Consider the following 25,260-nt stretch of genomic DNA (forward strand, 5'->3'; position numbering starts at 1 on the left):
ACTTTATATATTTATAGGATTACTTGGGATATGATTAGATAAAAAAAGTTTGTGTTTCTCCAGCCTGGGGAAGTCCCAGACACATTCTAAGCACTCTCAGCTGCCATCTCCCAGTGCTCACCTTCCCAGCCCCCTTCTCTTCCATTATTTCCGTATGTTTCCATTCCAAGCCCAGGGGAGATGCTCAGTCTAATGAAAGGGGTTGACCAGGCTCTGAACAGCAGAAACCTGGAACTAGCAGCCCGGTTGCTTATCAGGGTGGGAACTCCCAGTGGCAGGGCCCAGTCCCTCCCAGGCTGTATAAATACCCCACCTTTGGCAGCACAGTCTCTCCCCTCCGACACAAAGTGGGACATTCAGGATTGCCATCACCCACTCTCACCTGAGAAGTTGGCCTCCTCAGGAGACAGGCCGCGATGGGATCACTTCTCCTGCCCTGCTGGACCCTCTGTGTTGCGGTCATTTGCTGAAAGTTGCTGTTGTACCTGAGGCTGTTCTCAGTATGAAATGTGGAGCGGCTCACTCCGCACCCCATTTTCACTTGTTTCTCATATTTTACATTAAAATCAAATTTAAAAAAATCTTTGACTAAATTTACTTTCCTTTCTTGTTCTCTATAGTTCCTTGGGTAGTTTTGGGTAAATGAATTAACAAATAAACATTGTACATGATATTTACCAATAATGCACAGATTATCTGAAAAGCGGAGAAACCGCGAATATATTTATTTAGTCTGCTTTCTCAGAATAATTGGCTTAAATTTAGAAATACATTGCCTGCCAAAGAATGTGGGCATTAAAGGAAAATGTGTTGAGAATATATTTTGAAAATGTAACTAACACCTAGGTTTTATTTTTATTGTATATTTTTAGAACTCAACTGTTCAGGATTAGATAAGTTATAGTCCTTGGTTCATGTTATTTTCTCATCATTTATCCAAGCATTTTATTTAATACTTGGATAATTTAATTTAAATTTAAACTGAGTGTTTAGTGTGTCAGATATTAGTGCTGCTCTAAATGTCCCTTTACATCTCTCCTGTTGTACATGCACAAGAGCTTCTCTTGACTATATATGGAAGTGCTAAGTTTTGGGGTACAGAAATATTCAATTTTAGGAAAGCACAGCAAGCTTTCCCAAAGTGATTGCTCTCATTTGTATCATACAGAGAGCCTATGGATCCATACTTTGCCAGGTTTTTAAATATGTGCAACCCAGTAGAGGTAAAATAGTATCCCACTGAGATCTTGATAAACATATTATTTTCTAATAAAAACTTTCCTCCATTTCCAAGTTGGTGATTTTCATGCATCTGCAGTGAAGGACTCATGAATGTCCTTTAAACTGGGAAACAACAATGAAAGGTGAGAAATATTGCTACGAAACTCCATAGTCAATGAAAAGCAAGATGAATGTGGGAATGAGTCATGGTGATTACTATCTTTTGTTTATCTTCATGGAATTACCAGGAGGAAAACAAGAATGAGTGAGATAATGGTAAAAAATGAGGTGGGGACATATAGACGTGACCCTGAAAACTTTCCTCTTACCCCTCATTAGCCTGAACAATCCAGTTCTGTACAACAAAGTGAGTTTAAAGGTGTGGTATGCATTATTCATGGATAGCAACTTTCATTCTGATTTATAGATATTTAAAAGCACCATGCATCTTTAAGGGGGCTTAGGTGAAACTCGACGTAGTTTTAGTTGCAACATATTTGATCATTGTGAAAAAATAGATTATATATTTCCCAAAGTGATGTAAAATTAAGTTGCTAACAAAAAAATCCTTTCATAGACCGCAGATTTTAACCTTTTCCTCACCTCTAATTCCTTCCTATAGCCACTTGAGTTGATGTGCTTATACTAAAACCAAATGCCCATTGGAACTCTGAAGAAACTGGCTCACCTATCTCTCAAATTAATTTTTTTTACAGTATACACTCTACATTATAATGTAACAAATATTTTAATTTCTTAAGGATGTTGAACTCTAATGTTCTTTAAAGGAACTTTAAAACTTAGTGTTATAAATATTGGCACTTAATCATTAGGAGGAAATGATATTAAAATAGTTCAAAGGTATAAAAAAATCACACATAAGAGCAACTGTTCTCAAACACAGATCAGGCCACAGACTCATTTATATATAAACTATAAGCTTAAGGACGTTATGAACCAATATAGTGGCAAGGAAACAACATCCAACAACTAAATGGTAAGGGCAATATTTTCACTGAGGTCTAACAGAAACATTCTAGAGAGAAAAGCATTTCCTTTCTTCAGTGAAACAATATGGTCACTTTAACAAATGGTAGCGAGAAATAAATTTTTAAGGCAAGAACTGGCCGAAGAGCAGAATTTCTTATTTAAAACGCTCAAGGGAATTCGAAATTGTTGGACTAGCAGTTAGCTCACCAGTCTCCTCTGACCGAAGGGAGAACAGAACTGAGGAAGGGATGGGGGATTCAATAGTACTGCCTCTGGTGGTGAACCGGAGAGGCTTAGATCTCTCGGAAGATGTTTTTGTCCCACCGTGGCAGACCCAGTGAAAACTGGAGCCGTCTACAAACCGTCCTGACGCCAGCTCCGCGGTGCGGAACAAACGGGCGGGGCGTCGGCTGTCCCTCAGCCATCAGCAAGTTCGTTTTCTCCACGCCTTCCTGCCAGCGTTCACAGGTGTGATTTGGGCTCGAGGCCCTGAAACTGCCCCTCTTTGAAGCCACGAGAGGGAAAAACGCTGCACTTCATCCAAGTGGCGAGTTTCTCCTGCTCTGAGCAGGGTGGCTGACCTCTGGTCCACTGGGTTCCCAGTGCCCCGGGCGCCAGCTGTGTTCCCGACCCCACAACAAATCAGGGCTGCGCAGGGCCTGGCACAGCTCCGGACACATTTCCTGTGGCGGCCGAAGGGAAGCGGTTGGCTGCCTGAGACCGGGGCTGATTCTTGGCGTCTAGGGGAGCCGGTGGGAACGAGGGCGGGGTGAAGCCAGCTGTAGGGGGCGGTGACCGCGCTCTGGAGACAGCTGCGCGCCCCTGGGAGGACAGACCCGAGCCGCGAGTAGCTGAGCGCGCCGAGCCTCCAAGATGAGGCCGGCCCTCGCGCTGTGCCTCCTGTGGCAGGCACTGTGCCCCGAGCCGGGCCAGAGCGAGCACCCCACAGCCGACCGCGCCGGCTGCTCGGCGTCGGGCGCCTGCTACAGCCTGCACCACGCTACCATCAAGCGGCAGGCGGCCCAGGAGGCGTGCAGTCTGCGCGGCGGGGCGCTCAGCACCGTGCACGGGGGCGCCGAGCTCCGCGCGGTGCTCGCTCTCCTGCGGGCGGGCCCGGGACCCGGAGGGGGCTCCAGAGACCTCCTCTTCTGGGTAGCGCTCGAGCGCAGGAAGGCCCAGTGTACCCAGGACGACAAACTGCTGCGGGGTTTCTCCTGGCTGTCCCCCGACGGCGGCGAGCCGGAGAGCGACACGCTGCAGTGGGCGGAGGAGCCCCAACGCTCCTGCACTTCCAGGAGCTGCGCGGCTCTCCTGGCCATCCGAGGCACCGAGCCCGCAGGTTGGAAGGAGATGCGATGCCACATGCGCGCCGACGGCTACCTGTGCAAGTACCAGTTTGAAGGTTTGTGTCCCGCGCCGAGCCCCGGGGCCGCCTCCAACTTGAGCTACCGCGCGCCCTTCCAGCTGCACAGCGCCGCGCTGGACTTCAGCCCCCCGGGAACCGAGGTGAGTGCGCTCTGCCCCGGGCGGCTCTCCATCTCCGCCACCTGCATCGCCGACGAGGTCGGCGCGCACTGGGACGGGATACCCCCCGGAGGCTTGCTCTGTCCCTGCCCCGGCAGGTACCTCCGTGCTGGCAAATGCGCCGAGCTCCCTAACTGCCTAGACGACTTGGGAAGTTTTGCCTGTGAATGTGTGCTGGGCTTCGAGCTGGGGAAGGACGGACGCTCTTGTGTAACCAAAGGGGAAGGACAGCCGACCACTGAGGGGACGAAGGTGGCCACCAGGCATCCCCTGGCCACTACAGCCAGCCCTCTGCCGAAGAGAACCTGGTCACCCAGTGTTCCTGAGGAGCCACGAGACAGAACCCAAGTCTTTGGACAAGGCAGCTCAATAACAGCTGTCCCGGAGATGCCTCGGCTGGGAACCCAGAGCACATCTATCCTTCAGATGTCCCCTCAAGCCAAGTCAAAGGCCACCACCACCACCCCTTCAGGAAGCGTGACTCCCAAGTTTAACTCCACGAATTCCACTGTCGTTCCCCAGGCCTTCGACTCCTCCTCCACCGTGGTTTTCATACTTGTGAGCATAGCAGTAATAGTGTTGGTGATTTTGACCACGACAGTGCTAGGACTTTTTAAACTCTGCTTCCACAGGGACCCTTCCTCCAGCCCCAGGAAGGGAGCGGAGAACGATGCTGAGGCCACAGCTTTGCGCTCCAGTTCCGCACTTTGCACAGACAAGGGGGTGACGGGCGAGGACTGTGGTCCGCGCGGCAGGGCAGAAGGCTCCTCCCTGGCAGGGTCCTCTCTTGGCTCCGGCCACCTGTAGGGTGACAGCGCGCAGTGGGTCCTCTTTTTGAGCAGGGTTTCCCGCTTTCAACGAAAAGGGAAAAGTAAAAGAGGAATTCCTTTGGGGGTCGGAGGATTCTTACAGAAATTTCCCTTCCCCTAAACTCCGTCTACCAAGCAGCTGTTTCTGACCTGGACACTCCTTCCTGGAGGGACTACTCAGAGGCAGACGTGCCTTAGGGTCCACTGGGGGGGCGGAGGGCGGGTGTCAGGGAGAAGGTTTTCCTTTTGTTTATTCCGGAGAATTTGAGTGAAAATTTCAAAACCTTGAAGTAAATAGAAAACAGAATACAGTATTTTAAAAATTTCATTTTTACCAAAATGGAAAGCAAATCTGTCTACGTTGTTTAGGCTGGGAGGATATTCGTTTGAAATTCCCAGAAAAATTAAAGGATTGTTGATAATCCAGACTCAAATGTTGTTGACTTCCTCAAGGAGTAATTATTTAGGAAGAGCAGCTGGGAAGCATACTAAGTATAGCAACAAGAGTACAGCCTGCTTTTAGATTGAGGAAAGACTCTTTAAGTCTTTGTAAGAAGAAGCAGATCTTTAAGAACTAGTCACCTTGTCCTGGGTTCTTTTATCCTTTGCTTTCATTGTCCCTGCTACTTATAACACTCTGCTATAAATCCAAAGTGTTGCCGCAGTTGCTGGCTCTAAAAGCACATTATAATTGACCACCAATTCAAGTGTTTACTGTGTGTCCGGGACCAGGGTAACAGATGGTTTGTGCTTTCCCTTTCCAGTGTCTGTGCTCTCCAGTGTAATGACGTTCCCAACCAAAGCCCTCCCCTAAACATCAAGTTGCTGATCCTCACTTCCAATTATGGTGATGTTAATTCTCAGTTAAAACATTAATGCTGAGGGTTGACTGGAAATCTTCTGGCAGCATTAAAGCAAAAGTAAACCGGATTTCCTCCAAAGCTACTGGGCTCTTCTACACTTTGTAATCTATGGAAACACTTGAATGCCAAACAACTTCTTCTTCCCTTCAGTAAAACTGTACACTGTGACACATGCCCATCTTTGAATGATTACAGTTTAACAAGTTTACATGCCAAAAGCAAGGTAGACAGCTTTCCCTATATATTAAAGGTATAAGAAATGAACAACAAATGAAAATATCAATCATCTTGTTATAACTTGGGATATAGAAGTAATCTAAATGAAGCATCCCTCTGTAAAATTATTAAGGCATAATAATAACCACTGTCTATTAAAATTAAGGCCCTAGCCAACATCCTTCTCCTGTCATTTTAATTAGTAGGCTAAGACTTTGAATGTGTGTTATGAGGACAGGAGGTGATATGCATGGAGAGAGATATTCACTGAGAAGAATGAAAACAGCATACACTGTTTTTTTCCATATTTTATTTTGTGCTTTATTTTTAAGCAGTTATATTGAGATATATTCACACCCCATAATATCCATCCAAAATGTACAGTCAGTGGCTTGCAGACTAATCACAGAGTTGTACATTCATCACCACAGTCAATTTTAGAACATTTTCATTACTCGAAAAAAAGAAAAACCCCATACCTCTTCAACCCCAATTATTGACACTTAGCATTGGTGTGGTACCTCTGTTACAAATGATGAAAGAATATTAAAATATCACTGTTGACTTCAGTCTGTAGCTTGCATTAGGTGTATTTTCCCTTTATACCACCCTATTATTATTGCTGTGTAATAGTGTCATACAGTTGTATAATTCATGAAAGAACATTCTTATATTTGTATTATTAACCACAATCCTCATCCACAGCAGGGTTCACTGTGTTATACACTCCCATGTTCTATCCTCTAACTTTCCTTCTATGACATACAACACTCTAAACTTCCCCTTTTAACCAAAATCACATGTAACTCAGTATTGTTAATTATTCTCACAGTAATGTGCTACCATAACCTCTATCCATTTCCAAACATTAACAATAAACCTAATTAAAATTTCTGCACAAATTAAGCATTAGCTCCCTATCTTCTACCCTCATTCTATCTCCTGGTAGTCTATATTCTCGACTTTAACTCAATGAGTTTGCTTCTTATAATTAGTTCATGTTAATGGGATAATACTATAGTTGTCCTTTTGTGTCCGGTTTATTTCACTCAACATAATGTCCTCAAGGTTCATCCATGTTGTTGCATGTGTCAGGACTTCATACCTTCTTACAGCTGAATAATATTCCATTGTATGTAAATACCTCTTTTTTTATCCACTCATCTGTTAATGGTCACTTAGTTTGCTTCCGTCTTTTGGCAATTGTGAATAATTCCTCCATGAACATCATTGTGCAAATGACCTTTCATGTCCCTGCTTTCAGTTCTTTGGGATATATACCTAGTAGAGAGATTGCCGGATCAGTAGGCAATTCTATACTTAGCCAAACTCTTGCACAACAGCTGGCCATTTTACATTTCCACCAGCAATGAGTTTCTTTATATTTTCTCCAACACTTGTAGTTTTCTGTTGTTGTTTTTTTTAATAGTGTCTATTCTATTAGGTGTGAAATGATATCTCATTGTGGTTTTGATTGGCATTTCCCTAATAGCTAATGATGTTGAGCACCTTTTCATGTGCTTTTTAGCCATTTGTATTTCCTCTTTGGAGAAATGTCTATTCAAATCTTTGGCTCATTTTTAAATTGAGTTGTTTGCCTTTTTATGGTTGAGTTATAGGATTTCTTTATATATTCTGGATATTAACAGTGGTGACAATGGTGACAGGGTGTATCTTTGTCTTGGTCCAGATCTTAGAGGGAGAGCTTTCAGTCTTTCACCATTGAGTACAATTTAAACTGTGAGTATTTTTATATATGCCCTTTATCATGTTGAGGAAATTCCCTTCTATTCCTATCTTTCAAAGTGTTTTTACCAAGAAGGGACGCTGGATTTTGTCAAACACCTTTTCTGTATCAATCAAGATGATGATGTGATTTTTCCCCTTTCATTTGTTATTGTGGTATATTACATTAATTGATTTTCTTGTGTTGAGCCTTCCTTGCATATTTGGGACAAAACCCGCTCCATCATGGTATATAAGTCTTTTAACTTGCTGTTGGATTCAATTTGCAAGTATTTTGGTGAGGATTTTTGCATGTATATTCATTAGAGGAATTGGTCTGTGATTTTCTTTTCTTGTAGTATCTTTATCTGGCTTTGGTATTAGGATGAATTAAGTGGCTTCATAGAATGAGTTAGGTGGTATTCCCTCCTCTTCAATTTTTTTTGACGCATTTGAACAGGATTTGTATTAATTTCTTCTTGGAATGCTTGGTAGAATTCAACTGTGAAACCATCTGTTCCTGGGCTTTTCTTTTTTGGGAGGTTTTGGATGACTGATTCAATTTTACTCATAATTGGTCTATTGAGGTCTTCATTTCTTCTAGAACAGTGTCGGTCATTCATGTGTTTCTAGGATTTGCCCATTTCATCTTAAGTTGTCTAATTTGTTGGTATATAGTTGTTCATAGTGTCCTCTTTTTATTTCTGTGGGGTCAGTACTAATGTCCCCCTCTAACTTCTGATTTTATTCATTTGTGTATTCTCTCTTCTTTTTCTTTGTCACTCTAGCTAAGGGCATGCCAATATTATTGATCTTTTCAAAGAACCAACTTCTGGTTTTGTTGAGTCTTTCTATTGTTCTTAAATATATTTATTTCTGCTCTAATCTCTGTTATTGTTTTCCTTCTTTTTGCTTTAGGATCAGTTTGCTGTTCTTTTTCTGTTTCCTCCAGGTGTGAAGTTAGATCTTTTATTTTAGTTCTTTCTTCTTTTTTTAATGTAACCTATGTAATATTTTAATAGGATCAGTTTGATATTCTTAAGTGTACAATGTACAAAGTGGAGTGTAGACTTTATTCTTATAATTAGTAAATGAGCAATATATTCTACTGGAAAACTAAATGAGAACTAAACCAGCTTAATCCATTTTACATATATATATATATATATATATATATATATTTATATATTCTCATAGGGAGAAGTTATGTTTTTGTAATTGTAACATTAAATCTATAATGCCATAGAAATTTGTTTCATATATGAAATATACTTCTGAATAGGTACATTTTAACAAAATCTCAAATGAATTAGAATTTAAAATATTCTAAGGAATTTTAATATCCTCATTTCACAATGAAAGTAAAAAATCAGTTAAATTAAATGACTTGACTAAGATCCCCCAACTTGTTAGAGTGTGTTTCAGTTCACATCAATCTTGGTATTATGTCTTAAGCCTTCACTAAATGACCTCTCAATAGACAAAATAACTATTTAAATAAAATATGGTGCTTTCTTTTGTAACTTGAAAAATAACCTCTTCTATAACTTATTGTAAGATATGTGTGTATTTGTGTATATATGTGTGTGCATATCTTTTTTAAAGTAGAGTGCCCCGTATTATTGTGCCAATACAATATGCGTCATGACTTTTTATGCCACAGGAGGCACAGGTAGCATTACAGATAATTTTATTTATTCCTCCTTTTAACCTATAAAATTAGCCCCCTTCCTGGAGCCTGCCTACACCAAAAAAAAAAAAAAAAAAAAAAAAAAAAAATCAGGCCCCATGTCTTGATTTCACCTAATTTTGTATATAAAATTCTTTCTCTAAATCCTTAGATGTTAATTTAAAGGTAAAGTAACTTTCCCTAGAAAAGTTTTAAAAATATGTTTTGGGCCTTGACGCATTTGAAAATCTGCATTGAGTTGGCTTCTTGGTCTTCCTAGGGACAGGAAAATCTTCATTCCTGAGGTAAAGATCTAAAAATGTTCTAAAGAAAATTTACTTTACTCAGAGAGCATTGGTTGCATCGAGCAATAATTTCTCATCATTTAAGGAAATAAATGTCTAAATTTTTACATTAGTGGAAAAGGTTGCATTTTTCTTTCCCTTTCTCTTTATCCCCTATGTCAACTTTTATCCATGTCCTGCCCAAATGAGACATAATAAAGGAATCAGGGTCTCACTCTTTCATCCCTTGGACTTTCTTGACTAGTAAGCAAGAAGCCTGGGGCACAAAGTGAGGGGAAGTTTATAGAATAAATGCTCCGTGGTGCCTGATGGATTTAGAGCCTTCCCTGCACCTCAGGGTTGGGCAGCAGCCAACGCAGCTGGTTCTTGTTGCATAGTCATCACTTTAGAGCTCAAGGTGTATCAGTGCAGAGTTTTCTAAATTTCAGACTTTCCTTTTAAAATAGATAATCTTAGATAGACTGAAAACAGTCTTCTTTGACCCGTGTTTTAACAGATAAAGTTTTTGTCTTTTCAGCTGCTGGTTTAATATGCGGTGTTGAGAAGCAAAAAGCCAACTGACAATCTTAAATATTGTTGAGATGGGAAGATAGTAAGACAAAGTAAGAAGTTAAAGAAATCATTCAGGTTTTTGTATTGCTTGAGTTTAATCATTTTAATTCCATTGTGGTCAGACAACCCATATTATATGACTTGAATCCTTTCTAAATTTGTTGAAACGTTGTCTGTCTTGCAAATGTGTGTACTTGGAAAGAATGTATTATACTGTAGTAGGGTGAATTATTCTATTAATGCCAGTTAGACTAAGTTGGTTGATAACGTTCCAGTTTTCTATATATATCCTTGCTGATTTTTTGTCTATTCTTTTAACTGTGGAGAAGGGGTCATCGAATATATTATGTACTTGTTTGTTTCTTCTTGTCATCCTATCCGTTTTTTGTTCTTTATTTACTATGTAGCTTTGTAATTAAGTATATAAACAACTACGATAGATCTCTTGATGTTTTAACCCCATATCATTTAGAAATAATATTTTTTTAATCCCTGGTAATCTTCTTTGCTCTGTAATATACTTTTCTTTTTAATTAGTGTTAGCAAGGTTTATCTTTTTTTCCATTTAACTTATCTATATCTTTATATTTAAAATAGACATCTTGTAAGCAGCATAGAGTTAGTCTTGCTTTTTATCCAATCTCACTATCTCTGACTTTTAATTGGGAGAACAGACACTATGGCTGGCCCTGCATGAAGTCTGAGCACTGTTACTTCTAATTCTCTGTAGATGATTTTTTCCCATTCTTGGTACTTGGCTTCCAGTAGTTTCCTGACATGCATGCACTGGTCGGTAAACAAGTGAATACTCATGGAGCTCACCTTATTTATTTCCAGTCTCTCAAGGCTCACTGTCCATTGTTGCATGATATCTAATGTATTGTGAAAGAATATTTTCTTTATTCTGGAGAAAGGGGAAATAGGGTCTGTTTTACTTCATTTTGGCAAGCCAGTGGAAGTTTTACTTCATTATATTTTAAATAATAATGAAATGCAATAAGACAACTTGTTAATGATAGTGAGCACTTCATTCTATACAAGTTATATCTAGGAACTTGGTATGCCATAACCCACTTCATCCTTGCAACTATACGAGGTAAGTGTCATGATTCATATCTTACAGATGGGAATCTACAGGATTATTTTGGCAGACATTATCATAAAATATTAATATATACACCTAAAAATAATTATTCTATTTTGGTGAGCTCCAGAACAGATCAAAATGATCACCTTCTTAAAATACATGTGTTATTAGTATTTATGGAGTTTTAATGAAAAGAATTGGATATTGAATTTCTCCTTTAAACATTTCTGCTAGAAGAAAAGAATAATTTTTAAGATAGTCTTAGAAAATAATATTTCAATGTCTTAAAATATACTAAGAATTCTTCTTAAGAAGTTAAAATTCCTTGTATTTGTTCAAGTCTTTTTTCATCACCAATTTAATTTAAAAAATAAAACCTTTTCCTAAGTAATAGTTTAAAACAGATTTTAACTCATTTTTTTTTTCCTAATGAAAGGTAACTTCTTGACATACCAAAAAAAAGAAAAAAAAATGTGAAGAAAGTAATAGCAGCCAGTAGACCCTAAGATACATTTCTTAGAATACTGCCAATGTTTCCTTTTTTCTTTGTTCTCATTTCCTTTCCCTTGCTGGGTATTGGAGGATATTGAAACACACAATACTGTCATCCATAATTACCTGACAATTCCTCATCTTCTGTTGCCATGTTACTGATGACAGGCTTCAGAAGACACATTTTATATGCTCCCATTGCTATTGGTAAGGATTTAGGGGTTGTATACATGCTTCTAAAGAAGCTGCTTTCCTAAGATGGAATCAGAGACTGAAAGTCAGACTCACAGGGGCCACCAGTGGCTTCCATTTTACCCAGTCCTCTTCTCCCCGACCCAAACCGCAGTGACGCACAGTCGCTCCCTCTTTCTGGAACCTCTGTCGTCTTAACTTCCATGACATCACACTCTCCACATTTTTCTCCTACTTTCCTCTTATCTTCTTTCAGTTCCTGTATGGTTTCTTTTCTTCTTCCAAACCTCTAAATTTTGGAGAGCCCCAGTTCTTACTAATATTGTCCTCAGTTCTTAAGCACCTGCCTGAATGAACTTTTTTTGGTTCTCTGAACTTGTCAAGATTCTTTTTACCACTAAGTCCTTGATTATCCATTCCTTTTGCTCATTCCTTTACTCTTCTACTTAGCTCCTCCTTACTCCTCAGGGCTCAGCTCAAATTGACTTGACCAAGAGCTTCTTGAATAGCATAATCTGAGTAAAATCCCTATATACTTTCTTAAAAATAAATTGTTCTTTCCTTTCATAATGTGCATCATAAGCTGTAAAAATATAGCTGTTTATGTGGCTATTTATTTAATCCCTTTCTCTTCCATGAGTGGCTATCCCCCTGGGAACATGAAACAATAATAATGTTTGTTTTTCTATATGTAATGCCTAGAACATACCTGGCTAATGATAGTTGCTCATTAATTATTTCCTGATTGAATTTTGCATAAATGAATACATGAACCAACCTAATATTTTTAAAGATTAAAAGTATTGAGTATTAAAAGTCTATTTCAGGCTTATTTTTGTGTTTATATAGGAGTATTTCACTGGCAGCCCAAACAACTATTATATTAAGACTGTAATAAAAAGGATACATGTTTATTTGCCTACACTGGGCACTACAGAAACATCTGTGACCAGGAATAATTTGCATGATTACCTGGTCCAGCCTATCCACCATCTTATTTAGTCCTATTCTTGGCGATTGGCACAGATTTCTATTCAAAATTTTATTGTGAAAATTTTCAAATCTTTGAAAAATTTGGAAGAATCACATCTACATCTACTAATTGGCAACATTTTTCCATTTTGCTCTTTCTCTCTCTTTTCTCTCCCTCTCTCTCTCTCTCACTGAAATACATTGCAGACATTAAGATACCTGATCCCTAAATTTTTCAGAATGCATTTCTTAGTAATAAAGCCATTCTCCCACATAACCACAACACCAGTATAACACCTAAGAAAGTTAACGATATATTATCAGTAATATTATCTAATATGTATATTAGATACATATGTAATATGTATATTATCAATAATATCATCCAATATGTAGTTCATGTTAAAATTTCCTCTATGGTCCCCCACCCCCCACAAAAAATCTTTTATAGCTTTTTCCCAAATCCATTATGCAATCAAATTTCATGCATTTTTTTTTCTTGTTATCAAATCTCTTTAGTCTCTTTTTAGAAAAAGCCAGGCCAGTTGTCCAGTAGAATGTCCTATTTGGTATATGTCTGATTATTACTTCATGTTAAGATTCAGTTTCAACATTTTTGGCAAGGGCATTTTACAGGTGATGCTGGGTACTTCTTAGAGGATTATATCAGGAATTGCTTGGTGTCAGGTTTTCCCAGAATTGATGATCCTAAGTTTGGTTCACCGCTGACCACCTGATATTTTCTTTGTAGAGGAACATTTTCATTTTGTAATTGGTACTTAATTTGATGGAATAATATAACTGTGGCTATTCCAATTCCTAAAACATTTTTACCCAAAAGGCCTGACAGCCATTTCTTGAGAGCCTTGCTTGTATCAGTTCTTACAACAGAGTTTATAAACTAGTGGATTTTCTAATTCTTTTCTTCCTTCTAAAATTTGCTAAAGGCAATTTGACCAAATTGAATTTCAGACCTCTTCTAACACCATACAGTGGTAATGTTCCACTTAAACATAAGCTAGTAAGTATTAGGTTTAACTCTTATTAGGGCTGTTTGAATTTTAAATAGACACTCTTAAAAGACTGGAAGGGACTTTTCATGTAAAAATGCAGTGTTTCTACCATGGTTTTCAGTTTTATTCCTAATAAGTGAGCAGTTAAAGAGAAGAGCATGAGGCCCAGTTTTATAGTGTGCTAGGAAGCAGTGCCTTTCTGAAGGTGAACTTCGATGGGCAGTAGAGGAGATATTTGTGGGCATAGGGGTGGAATGCAGGGGGACGCTGTTGTTACTCTGCCAGCCCCAAACCACACCAATCAATTTGGTGCCTTAATGGCAGTGCATTTCACCTGTGGTTCCAAATCTACCTCACTGTAGAAATCTTCTGTGGTAGAACTCTTTTTGGAGACCAAATTCCATACCATACAGGCTGTCTCCCTCATCTATGGCCTGTTTTTTTGTTTTGTTCTGTTTTGTTTTGCTTGTTTTTTATAGCAAAGAGATCGTTTGCTTAATGTGGGATTTACAACTGTATGTTCCCAGAAAAACATGTTCTTAAACTGATCCTTTCCTGTGAGTGTGAAGCCTTTGTAAGTAACCTCTTGATGAAGTTACTTTGGTTAAGGTGTGGCCCAGCCCAGTCAGGATGGGTCTTAATCCTATTCCCAGAGAACTTTATAAGAGAATAAAATTTGGACAGAGAGAAAGCCAGAGGGAGCAGTCAGAAGCTGAACCTCACAGAACGGGAAGAAAAGGGAGAAACCAGAGATGCAGCCATGTGTCTTGCCATGTGACAAACTAAGGAACGAGAATTACCAGCAGACAGTCCTACAACATCACAGTCTTTGGGGAGAAAGAGTCACCTGAAGCCACCTTGATTTAGACTTTCTTTTGGTCTCTAAACTGTAAGCTAATAAATTCCCATTGTTTAAGTTGACCCATTTCATGATACTTGCTTGAGCAGTCAAGGAAACCAAAACACCTAGCATTTGGATGAGCCACTGTGAATAGGGATAAGAAGCTTTTAACGCAATTTCCCAATACATTTGACCATCAATATCAGTACCAACAATGCCAGTGTTATACTATATTATGCTATGCTATGCTATGCTATGCTATGCTATGCTATGCTATGCTATGCTATGCTATGCTATGCTAAGCTAAGCTAATACTACATCCATATTTTTTCAGGGCTTTTTGCCCATAAATTTCAAAAGGAGATACACAGAATGAATAGTTCAGTGAATTATTATGAGGAGAATATTTTATAACCAGTACCCAGGTCAAGAAATAGAACTTTAGGAAAAGGCTCTAGCTTGAAACTTTCTGTGCCCCATCCTCTATCTTGATATTTTTATTAATCATTTCCTTGCATTTTTATATCATCCCAGTGTGCATCTCTTGATAGTGTAGTTTAGTTTTACACAATTTATACTTTTATTTTTAATTTTTAGAATTTTTATATTTTCAGTTAGAAATCATTTCAGAATTTTAAAAAGTCATGAAAATAAAATTCTTGAATACCCTTTACCAACATTTTGCAATGTTAATATCTTACATAACTACAATACTATTATCAAAATCAGGAAATTAACATTGATGTAATACCATTGTCAGATATATCTGCCTTACTCAAATTTCTTCAATTTTTTCACTAACAGCAATTTTCTATTTTCACTGTTACTTCTACATATATTATTTGGATTTCTACATATGGAAGATTTTTCCCTTTTTCCCCAATTATTTATTCATTCATTCATATCCAAATAGATTCATAGATTCTTATTTTATTTTGTGGTTTGTAATCCATTGTAATCATTATTTGTTTTCTTGTTCAAATTGTCCCAAGTCGAAGAATTCCTTCAAGCTGTCACCTATATCCTTCTGAAATGTCCACATCATTTTCTTGAGCACTTTTACTTTCTGGTATAACAAGATGCTCAAGGCTCGTCTTGCAGGTTCCCTGCCCCATCCCAAACATTAGTCACTTCTCCAAGGGACCCTAATTATATCCTTATAAAATGGTCTTCACAGTCAATATCTGGCTGCTGGATGTGCTCAGTGGCACTGGGATGTCAGTGCTTCTAGGCCTTTCCAGCAGGTGATTGAGGAAATTGTATGTGTATGGTTACATGCACACGTCCATATCAATTTCCAACCTACCATGAGTTCATATTAATGTTTATAATTTCATTTCTACACCCAGAGTTCATTTCAGCCTTCCTCCTTTCCATACTGATAACTCCTTTCTACAACAATGTAAAACATGGCATAAACATATATTATATACTTATATATTTGCTCAATCTTAGAATGCACAGAAAGTAGTTTCAGAATTCCTACTCCATATCCCTATGGAAAAAAAAACTATTTAGAATACAATATTTTTATACAGTTTTTTTTTTATTTTGGCCTTAAAGTATGGTCAGCACATTGTTTTTCAAAGTAACATTAGTAATTCTTTCTTCACCCCTTCATTGTTTTCATGTTATCCTTTTGTAAAAGTGTTGTGTTCACTTGTTTATATTCTATTTTCAGGCTTCCCCATACCACTCTCCAATCCTTATTGGTTTAAATTTATTTATTTATTGCTTATTTGAAATATTAACATGGCTTTAAAAGTCAGAATTATTCCAAAAACTTTACTTACAGAAGTGCCGCTCTCTCATCTCTTCCTCACCGCTCCCATGCCCCCTTCCCATACTATTCCATTCCTGCTCACCAGTCATAGATAAACAATCTCATTGATTTCTAGTTTATCATTCATGTGGGATTTTTTTTTCTCAGATGAGAACAACATTATTATTTTCCTATTTCCCCTCCTTTCTTACATGAAAGGTGTCTTGCTATAGATACTCTTTTGTTCTTTGCTTAGTTCACTTAAAAATATATCTTGGAAAAACCTTCATGTCATTAGTTCATAGATATCCTTCTCATTCTTTTTTATAACTGTATGGTGTGTTAGTCAGGGTTCTCTAGGGAAACAGAACCAACAGGAGACATCTATAAATGAGATTTTATAAAAGTGTCTAACACATCCATGGGGATGCATGAGTCCAAATTCCATAGGGCAGGTTGCTAGCTGACAGCTCTGATGAAGGTCTTCAATGAATTACCCAGGAGAGGCTGGCTGAAGCAGAGAGAGATTCTTCTGACTTCTTCAAAGCCTTCAACTGATTAGATTAAACACAGCTAATTGTGGAAGACACACCCCTTGGCTGACTGCAGAATAATCAACCATGGATGCAATAGGCATGCTGATGATTTAATAAACCAGCCTTCTGGTTTATTAACAAGCCATGAAATACTTTTGCATTAACAGTTAGACCAGAGCTTGCTTGTACAGACAACTGGACACCATCACCTGGCCAAGTTGATACATGAACCTAACCATAACAGTCCAACCGTTGTCAACTTGGCAGCTATACCACCATCTTAAACCATACTTAGTCACTAAATAGAACACAATAACAGACATAACAGACAGTACTCAACTGTCTTGTGCACAATGGGAAACACACTAAATTTCTGGAGAATAGGATATAAGTCCTTGGGCAACATTCACTCTTAAACTTGATATTCTATGACAAATACTATAATGTGAGCAATACAACTTATATGATATAATAAGGGGACAAAATAAAGAAGAAAATAAAGATATTTGCTTTATGTACAAATACAAACATACTCATAACAAAGCAAGGAAGAAATAGTCATACAATTATAGTCCTTGCTTCTGTAACTGGTCATGTGGTCATAGTTCATATTTATCACTACTTTCTTCCATTGGCATTCCATGTTCCCTTTATTCTCAGCAAGCACTTCAGCTAACCGTGGTTCTTTGCCTGGTGGGGTGACCCAACCGTAATTCTTGTAGTTTCTGGGCCATTGGTAGTCCTGCCTGGATTGGGTTGCAGTTTTCCATTGACTTTAATCACAGGACATGGTAGTATGAAGAGATGCCCTAGGGGATCACCTGTATTCCAGGAAAATTTTTCCTTACTTCCATTATATAGTTGCAGTCCTATTTCCCCTTGATAGTCAAGATCTCTCATCCCAGATAGTACAGTATTCCCCTTCCTTGCCTGTGATTCAGAAGGATGAGAAGCCCAATGTGACCAGGCAGTAGTCTTACATTCCAGCTCAATGGAATCATTATTGTGTCTCCTTTTAGGAGCACTCCTCCTTTTGGAAACTGTATACTAGCAGAGCTTAAGATTACAGGGATAGGAAGCAAAAAATTTTCTAGTGAATCACTAGGGATGATAGTAAGTGGTGCTGCTACCATTTCCACCCCTTGATTCTTGGACCCGTGAATCCTGGCTATGGGAGAAAGAGCACCATAGAGTGGTTGCTTACTCCAAGCATACACAACCTCCTGGAGAAAACTGCTTCAGTACTGCAAGGCCCCTAGTTGGTGCCTTCATTAAGTCTTCAAAAGTCCATGCCACCATCCTATCAACCCAGCTACCTCTGGAATATGGATAACATGGTAAGAACAGAAAATTCCATTAGCAGGTGCCCATTCCCACAATTCATTTGCTGTGAAGTGGGTTCCTTGATCAGAAGTAATGCTGTGTGAAATGCGATGATATTGGATAAGGCATTCCATAAGTCCACGGATGGTAGTTTTGATGGAAGCATTGCAGGCAGAGAAGGCAAACCCATATCCAGAGAATATGTCTTTTCCAGTTAGAATAAATCATTGCCCCTTCCATGATGGAAGTGGTCCAATGTAATCAACCAACCACCAGGTAGCAGGCTCATCACCTCAGATAATGGTGCCATATCTGGGATTGAGTATGGGTCTCTACTGCTGGCAGATTGGTCACTCAGCAGTGGCTGTACTAGGTTGACCTTGATGGTTGGAAGTCCATATTGCTGAGCCCAAGTATAATCACCATTCATAGCACTATGCCCACTTTGTTCATGAGCCCATTGTGCAATGACAGGAGGTACCCACAGAGCAGTTCATCTTATCCACTTGATTATTCAAACTTTCCTCTGCCAAAGTCACCCTCTGCTGAGCATTCCCATGGGACATAAATATCTTCATGTTTTTGTCCACCCAGAAAGATCTATCTATGTACCTCTTCCCCAGACCTCTTTATCACCAATTTTCTAATCATGCTCCTTCCAAGTCCCTGACCATCCAGCCAAACTATTAGCAACAGCCCATGAGTCAGTATACAAATGCACCTCTGGCCAGTTCTCTTTCCAGTTAAAATTAACAAGCAGGTGCACTGCTCAAAGTTCCATCCACTGGAAGGATTTCTCCTCACCACTGTCCTTTAGGAACATCCCAGAAAGGAGCTGCAGCACTATAGCTATCAACTTTTGGGTGGTACCTGCATATTGCACGGAACTATTTGTAAACCAGGCCTGAGTTTTCTCTTCCTCAGTCAACTGACTGTAAGATGCTCCCCCAAAAGTCATAGCTCTGGGCTGTGAAAGAGAAGGTAATGTGGTAGGTTTGGAGGCCATGGGCATTTGGGCCCATTTCCTTATGTAACTTACTAGTACCTTCAGGACTCATTTGAGCCCTATCTCATATATACCATTTCCATTTTAGGATGGAGTGACGCTGTGCATGCCCAACTTAATGGCTTGGTGGGTCAGACAACACCCAGCTCATGATAGGCAATTCAGGTCTTAAGGTAACTTGGTAACCTATGGTTAAACATTCAGTCTCTAAGGCCCAGTGGCAGGCCAAAAGCTGTTTCTCAAAAGGAAACTAGTTATCTGCAGAGGATGGTAAGCCTTTATTCCAAAATCCTAAGAACCTGTGTTGTCATTTTCTATAGAAGCCTGCCAAAGGCTCCAGACAGCATCTCTATTTGCAACTGAGACTTCCAGTACCATTGGATCTACTGGATAATATGGCCCAAGTGGCAGAGCAGCTTGCACAGCAGCCTGAACCTGTCACAGAGCTTCCTCTTGTTCCTGTACCCACTCAAAATTACCAGCTTTTCTGGTCAGTCGGTAAATGGGCCAGAGTAGCATACCCAAATGAGAAATATGTTGTCTCCAAAATCCAAAGAAGCCAATTAGGCATTGTGCCTCTTTTCTGGTCATAGGAGGGGCCAGATGCAACAGCTTATCCTTTATGTTGGAAGGGATATCTCGACATGTCCTGGACCACTGGACACCTAGAAGCTTTACTAGGGTGGAGGACCCCTGTATTTTTTTTTCCTGAACATTCAAATGCCTTACTAATAAGTTTTGAGTACAATTAACATGATATCATCAATAAAATGGGTCAATGTGATGTTTTGTGGGAGGAAGAAATGATTAAAATCCCTACAGACAAAATTATGGCATACAGCTAGAGAGTTGATATACCCCTGATGTAGGACAGTGAAGGTATACTGATGGCCTTGCAAGCTGAAAGCAAACTATTTCTGGTGGTCCTTACTAATAGCTATTGAGTGAAAAGCATTTTCCAGATCAATAACTGCATATCAGGTACCACGGGATGTATTGATTTGCTTAAGCAAAGATACCACATCTGGAAGAGCAACTACAATTGGAGTCACCACCTGGTTAAGTTTACAATAATCCACTGTCATCCCCCAAGACCCATCTGTTTTCTGCACAGGCCAAGTAGGAGAGCTGAATGGGGATGTTCTGGGAATCACCACCTTTGCGTCCTTCAAGTCCTTAAGAGTGGCAGTAATATCTACAATACCCCCAGGATCCAGTATTGCTTCTGACTTACTATTTTGCTAGGTAGAGGCAGTTCTAGTGGCTTCCCCTGGGCCTTTTCTGCTATCATAGCCCTCACTCCATGAGTCAAGAAACCAAAGTGGAGTTGCTGTATTTGTCTATTCCAATCATGCATTACAGAACTCAGGAAATAACCACAGAATCAGTCAGGAGACCCACTGGACCCACTGCGAGATGGACCTGAGCTAAAACTCCATTGATAAGTTGACCTCCATAAGCCCCTGTTGTCAATTGCAAGCTGCTGGAATGTGATATACCAGAAATGGGACAGCTTTTAAAAAGAGGAATTTTTTAAGTTGTAGTTTACAGTTCTAAGACTGAGAAAATGTCCAAATTAAAGCAAGGCTATAGAAAGATCCAATCTGAGCCATCCAGGGAAAGATATCTTAGTTGAAGAAAGCTGATTACATTCAGGGTTTCTCTCTCAACTGACGTACATGGTGAACACGGTGACATCTGCTAGCTTTCTCTCCAGGTTTCTTGTTTCATAAAGCTACCCCAGGGGCATTTTCCTTCAACATCTCCAAAGGTCTCTGACTGCATGGGCTTTGTCTGGTCTAAAGCTTTTTCTAAAATGGCTCCCTCTTAAAGGGCTCTAGAAAGCAACCCCACCTTGAATGGGTAGAGACACATCTCCGTGGAAACCATCTAATCAAAAGTTACCACCCACAACTGGGTGGGTCACATTTCCATGCATAATCAGAAAGCTCCCACCCAGCAATATTGAATGAGGATTAATGGGCATGGCTTTTCTGGGGTACACAAGATTCAAACCCACATAGCCCCTATTCTGACTGGTGAACAAGAGTGACAATCTAGGTCTCCTGGAACTAATGTCACTTCTAAGCCAGTGTCTAATGGACGCTGGAATATTTTATCACTTCCTTTTCCCTAATGCACAATTACCCTGGTAAAAGGCTGTAGGTCTCCTTGAGGAAAGCTGGGAGGAAAGTTAGTGTAAATTTTGGGCAGTGTACAAAGGTCCTTTCCCAGGCATACCCAGCCCTCTCCTCATTCAAGAGGCTTTAGGTATGTAAACTGTCCCAGGTCTGGGAATTGATTAAGGGGACATGACTCTCTGTTCCTGTAATTTAAGTTAGACTTTTGTTCACTTGACCCAGATTCTTCTGCTCATACAGCTCAAACAAAAATTAAGTAGACTGCCCATCTATTTTACTTCTAGATATCCCATGATCTACTAGCCAGTGCTATAGGTCTCTGTGAATCAGATTATTTTTACTGCTGTTTTAGTCTACTGTCCATTTTGGCAGCCACAGCCACCTTGCCTTTGGTTACTAAATGCTGCCATGTGTTTTTTTCCAAACCAAGATCCAATCATCCCCATTGTTTTCAAGGATTCCAGCTTAGTGACAGCAGTATCCACAGTAATATCTGATCTACAGAGAAAGATAACTACATCTTCAGGGATGATGGAGATAGTCTTACAAATTTATTCTTCACAGTACTGGTAAAAGATGTGCCATCTGGACATTCCTGGTGTGTGTGAGCAGGTCTTCCATGATAAACCCACTCTAACATCCCAATTTTTCTAAGCAATTGGATCCCCTCCTATACATTATACCAGGGCAGTTCTGGCATTTTGACCTCAGGTAACGTCAGCCAAGTTTTGATCCATGTTTCAGCCAACCACCCAAACAAACTCTTAATGTCCTTTCTAACCCCTTGAGATACATTGAATGAGGAATGCCTGCTTAGTGGGCCCATAAAGTAAATTCAGACTGATTCAACTTATATGCCTCCCACCATTATCTTATAGCCTTAATATCCATTTCCATACATATTCCCATCATTCTGTCTATATAAATTAGAAAACTCATGCAGGTCTGTAGTGTACTTCCTCATGGGTCATACTTCGTATCTCACCTTTTGGGAACCTACTGAGACTTCAGTGTAGTTATAGGTCTTGAATAAAAGAAGGGTTGTAAGGGTGGGTCATGAAAAAAAACAGAAATGCCCTTCCAGTCAATTGCCTCAGGGGATTCCATTGCAGTTTCATCTGGTGAAACAGGATTAATATCTCCAGAGGAGTGAGGTCTTCACCAAGGGAGGTGGTTACAGGTTTAGCAGGCACTGAAGGGTTAATCTTTTTAGGTCGAGTTTGAATGGCAGACTCCTTAGGACAGACTGGAGTTCTGGAATCTGCTTCCTCAAGGCAGGCTGGAGGTCTGTAGCTGTCTTTTCAGAGCAGGCTGGAGATCAGGTGGCTGTTTCTTCAGGGAAGACCATTAGAGGTTCATCTAGAAAAGACTCAGCAGAATCCAGGGTTCAGGGTCCCCATTATCATCATTATGACATTGGACCCATATGTCCAATCCCCATTTTCAGGATCCTATTCTTTTCCATTCAATTGCCTTTACTTTCACAGCAGACATCCTGCAAGTTCGAGATTTTTAGTTTACATTGTAAATTTGCTACTCACACAATGAGACTCTGGGTCTGGATTTCAGAGATCTCAAGTCTGCATCCACAGGAGTATGATTTTCTTCCAGGGCGCACATAGAAACTTTTACATCTTTCAAATAACATTTAAGTTGCAAAGTTGAAGACTTCAGCTCATCCCTTCCTCTTATAACTTTATCCAGTGTATCTAAGAACAACCTGCCAATATCATTATACCTCTTACTTCTATGAAACTCTGTTAAGGTGTTTAAAAACACTGTCACTCAGAGCTTTGCCTTATGTAAGTATACAACTAGTAGAATCAAATGGTGATATTTTGTGTATCTTTATTGCCAACTCATGCCGTGGATTGTGTGTGCCATCCTTATTATTGGAAATGGAGTCATTAGTGCCTTCGAGCCTAATTAGAGTAGAAAACCAATTGCAAAAACCCATTTTTAAGATTTTTTTCTCAAGAACCACTCCTGGTACCAGCTATATTATTTAGGATTCTCTAAAGAAACAGAATCAACAGGAGATACATGTAAATATGAAATTTTATAAAAAGTCTCACACAAATATTAAGATTCATGAGTCCAAATTCTGTAGGGCAGGCTGTGAGCTGACAGCTCCAGTGAAGGTCTTCAATGAATTCCCCAGGAGAGGTTGGCTGACTGAAGCAGGGAGAGAGATTCTCTCTACTGGCTTCTCCTATAAGACCTTCAACTGATTAGATTAAACGTCACTAATTGCAGGAGGCCCTCACCTTGACCAATTACAAATGTAATTAGCCATGAATGCAACCAACGTACTGATGACTCAATAAAGCAGCCTTTTGATTTGTTAACCAGCCATAAAATGTCCTTGCAGTAATGTTTAGGCTGGTGCTTGCTTGTACAGAAAACTGGGCACCATCACCCGGCCAAGTTGACACATGAACCTAACCATGATATGGTGTTCTTTCAGGAGGATGTACCATGCCCTATGCATTTTGCCAATGTTTAAAAACTTGGTGTTGTCAAGCTTTTTTAAATACACAGATACATTTTCCTTCCATCCCATTCATCATCTTGAAATTTATATATTGAAGAATTGGGGGCATTTGACCTATAAGAATGCCTGTCTGCCTTCCTCAAAGCTTCACATAGGAATATGCCCTTTAAATGGTCTACTACAATATGTAAGTTCTCCTGAAATTAATGTGTCCCAGAAGGACATTGTAGTTTGTGGTTTATTCCACAAGCCCCAGATGATCAGACTCTCAAACTCTATGATTGTGGGAATGTCAACAGTGCTAAAAATGTCAGGTTAGCCGATGCCATTATTACCTGTGCCCTGTGTCTCATTTAAAGCATCTTCTTTCCTATTATTCCATTCATTGACATACAAAAAGCTTTTAAAAAGATTAGCCATATAAAACTGCTTTAAATTCTTTTTGTAAGAAGATTGAGTATAAATTATAAAGAGTAAAACAAAACCATCACAGATTATTCATATGTTGTAATATCCACCTAGCACTTTTTTAAATAGACCTATAATATGCACATAGCAACTTTTTATAGGCAAATAATTTTACATGAACCATCCTGTTTTATTTACCATCACAAAATCCCTGTGAAACTGGAGAAGGGATAAATGGGTAGAAATCTGCAATATCTATGACAGTTCTTCCCAAGCTGGGGCCTGAAGAATTATTGAAAATGTTATCATATGCAGATCAGCAAGCCTTTTCATTTTAAGAAGAGGACCTTCTCCTTGAAAAGGTAGGAAACTAGAGAGCAGTTGAATGAATTAAGATTTCTATGTACCTAAAACTGAATCACAGTTGACTGAATTTTTAAGGTTTATGTGAAAGAAAGGTCAGAGTTAAAAGTTCTTGTTCACACTTCTTTGGTTTGTGACAAGGAGTAAAGAGATATGAACCAATGCTAAGAAATCTTTACCCTCAGAGGTTAGCACCTTCAACTCACTCTGTGCTTAAAATGTGATCTTTTCCCCTTTTCAGGCTTCAGCGTAGGTGGGGATATTACGGGGGTGGGTGGGTAGCATTTCTATCTCTTCTAAAGCTAACCCTTAGATATGTGGTCTTGAAACTCCTCACCATCATTTAATACTGTCTCGTTTATGTCTTTTATCTGCGCTGGTTTCCCTTAGGGCTACACATCCGTTAAAACCCTCCCCACTCTAGATTACCACCGCTATAACAGAATCTCATTACCCCGTGTGCCCGTTTGAAAATAAGTACCCCATGTTTTAATCTTGTGGGTGCAGCTTTTTTTTTTTTTTTTACATGGACAGGCACCAGGAATCGAACCTGGGTCCCCTGGCATGGCAGGCAAGCATTTTTGCCTGCTGAGCCACCGTGGCCCACCTCATTTCTTTTAATTTGGACATTTTTACAGCCTTAGAACTGTAAAATTATAACAATATATTCCCTTTCAAAAAGCCATTCTGTTTCTGGTATATTGCATTCCAGCAGCTTTAGCAAACCAAAATATGGTGTCTCACATTGTACCCTGT

At 39.6% G+C, this 25,260-nt stretch overlaps 1 protein-coding gene and 1 long non-coding RNA gene across 2 annotated transcripts in view; both read left to right on the top strand.

Moving 5' to 3' along the window:
• The window catches only part of LOC143655617 (uncharacterized), a 228,693-nt gene that overhangs the window by 197,892 nt on the left and 5,541 nt on the right, over positions 1 to 25,260 (top strand). Inside the window, exon 2 of the long non-coding RNA XR_013162185.1 lies at positions 9,840 to 9,924. This is a non-coding gene — a long non-coding RNA (uncharacterized LOC143655617). The remainder of the gene's footprint in view (positions 1 to 9,839; positions 9,925 to 25,260) is intronic.
• On the top strand, positions 3,036 to 4,966 carry CLEC14A (C-type lectin domain containing 14A). The gene has a single exon (XM_077126901.1). It carries the CDS (start codon positions 3,085 to 3,087, stop codon positions 4,540 to 4,542), a length of 1,458 nt encoding a protein of 485 aa, XP_076983016.1. The 5' UTR covers positions 3,036 to 3,084; the 3' UTR covers positions 4,543 to 4,966.

Source organism: Tamandua tetradactyla, chromosome 14 (genome assembly GCF_023851605.1).
Source record: "Tamandua tetradactyla isolate mTamTet1 chromosome 14, mTamTet1.pri, whole genome shotgun sequence".
Taxonomy (NCBI): domain Eukaryota; kingdom Metazoa; phylum Chordata; class Mammalia; order Pilosa; family Myrmecophagidae; genus Tamandua; species Tamandua tetradactyla.